General features: G+C 42.4%; 1 protein-coding gene across 1 annotated transcript in view; it reads left to right on the top strand.

The window, feature by feature from the left end:
* Positions 1-2,355, top strand: part of LOC104763297 (E3 ubiquitin-protein ligase UPL2-like) — a 19,899-nt gene that overhangs the window by 16,278 nt on the left and 1,266 nt on the right. Inside the window, exons 10-13 of the mRNA XM_019240057.1 lie at positions 1,120-1,244; positions 1,380-1,654; positions 1,746-2,038; positions 2,143-2,350. Of these exons, the coding sequence (XP_019095602.1) occupies positions 1,120-1,244; positions 1,380-1,654; positions 1,746-2,038; positions 2,143-2,350 (901 nt within the window). The remainder of the gene's footprint in view (positions 1-1,119; positions 1,245-1,379; positions 1,655-1,745; positions 2,039-2,142; positions 2,351-2,355) is intronic.

The following is a 2,355-nucleotide window of genomic DNA, read 5'->3' on the forward strand; positions in this document are numbered from 1 at the left end:
GTGCTGATGGCCATGATGATGGTGCCGAAAGGCCTGAGGTACAGCCACCAGCTATGCGTTCAAGAAGGGCAAATTTGTCACTTGTGCCAACTTCAGCTGGACGAGAAGCTTCTCTTTACAGTGTTACTGAGGTATCTGAGAATTCTGGCCACGACGCTGAGCAGGATAATCCTCCAGCAGAGCAACCAGTAAATAGGGATGTTAGTTCTGGTTCCATTGATCCTGCATTTTTGGATGCGCTACCAGAGGAACTGCGAGCGGAAGTCCTGTCGGCTCAGCAAGGACAAGTGCCACAACCTTCTTCTAGTGAACAGAACAATACAGGAGATATTGATCCTGAGTTTCTTGCTGCACTTCCTCCTGATATCCGNACCACAACCTTCTTCTACTGAACAGAACAATTCAGGAGATATTGATCCTGAGTTTCTTGCTGCACTTCCTCCTGATATCCGAGCTGAAGTTCTGGCACAGCAACAAGCACAAAGGCTTCATCAGTCTCAGGAACTTGAAGGTCAGCCTGTGGAGATGGACACGGTTTCAATAATTGCAACATTTCCTTCTGAGTTGCGAGAAGAGGTATGAGTTATTGCCTTAAAACCCATGGCGATGAATAGAATTCAAATATATCCATCTAACGTTATTTTTGTATTCAGGTTTTGTTAACGTCTTCCGATGCTATTCTTGCAAATCTTACACCTGCACTGGTCGCAGAAGCAAATATGTTGCGTGAAAGGTTTGCTCATCGATACCACAACCGAAGTACAATGTTCGGTATGCATCCAAGACTTCGTAGAGGGGAGCCATCCAGGCGAGGCGAAGGTGTTTTGTCCGGAATAGAGAGAAATGAGGGGGTTGCTTCTCGTAGGTCTGCTGCAAAAGTTATAGAGACTGATGGAGCTCCTTTAGTCAACACTGAGGCACTCCAAGCAATGATTCGCGTTCTTCGCATAGTTCAGGTAACTACCTAATGCATCTTTCACTCAATTTAAATTATTAACCGCCTTCATTGAGAATTTATCCATATTTCTTTGGTCTGCAGCCTCTATACAAGGGTCCTCTGCAGAGGCTTTTACTGAATTTATGTTCTCATGGAGAAACAAGGTTTTCCTTAGTTAATACATTCATGGATATGTTGATGCTCGACACAAGGAAGCCTGTTAACTACTCAAGTGTTTCCGAACCACCTTATCGTCTTTATGCATGTCAAAGCAATGTTACATATTCACGTCCTCAGCATTTTGATGGTATGCTTTTTTTTAGTCTGGATTCTAACTGGGGACACTCGTACAACAACAGGGTTTTCATGAGTTGTATGTGTCTGCTGTTCAAAATACCGGAGCTAGAAGTATTCTATATAATTTTTGTAATTCATTTTGCAGGGGTTCCTCCTCTAGTGTCTCGGCGTGTTCTTGAGACATTGACATATTTGGCTCGAAATCATATGTACGTAGCAAAAATTCTGCTTCAGTCCAGGCTTTCACTGCCTTCCTTGCAAGGTTCGGCACCCTCAGACAAAGCACATGGAAAAGCTGTTGTAGTAAGTGATGATTATATGGGCAGAAAGGAGCACGAACCCGAATCTATAGCTTTTGCGTTGCTTCTCAGTCTCCTGAACCAGCCTCTTTATTTGAGAAGTGTGGCTCATCTCGAACAGGTATTTCTTTTCACAGTGATATGTTTTAGCTTTGTTTAGTTTTAATATAATCAATTCACGTATGGATGTGTTTTTTCATCATATAATCCAGCTGTTAAACTTACTGGAGGTCATCATTGACAATGCTGAAAGAAAGTCTGATACAGCAGACAGATCAGATGGGTCTGCCAGTCAGCAACAATCAACACCTCAAGGTTTAGAAGTTGAAAACAATTCAGAAAATCATGATATTATATCTGGTTCTACTGATACAATAACGAAGCCAATAGATTCATCTGCAAGTTCCTCCACCAGAGCAGAGAGTGAATGTGATGTTCAGAGTGTGTTGCTGAATCTTCCCAAAGCCGAGCTGTGTCTGCTTTGTTCCTTACTTGCACGTGACGGGTATGTCGGATGCTTATCTACGATAACTTACTTTAAATCTTTCAATCATAGCTTAAATGTATAAGTTTCTACATCTTGTCTAACTACTTATTCTGTCCATTCAGTTTGTCAGATAACGCATACACCCTTGTGGCGGAGGTGCTGAAAAAACTTGTGGCAATTGCTCCGAGCCATTGTCATTTGTTTATAACTGAGCTTGCAAATGCAATACAAAACCTGACGAGAACAGCGATGAGTGAACTTCACATGTTCGGTGAAGCAGTTAAAGCGCTGCTAAGTACCACTTCGTCCGATGGATCTGCAATTTTGAGGGTTTT

Source organism: Camelina sativa, chromosome 18 (assembly GCF_000633955.1).
Source record: "Camelina sativa cultivar DH55 chromosome 18, Cs, whole genome shotgun sequence".
NCBI lineage: Eukaryota > Viridiplantae > Streptophyta > Magnoliopsida > Brassicales > Brassicaceae > Camelina > Camelina sativa.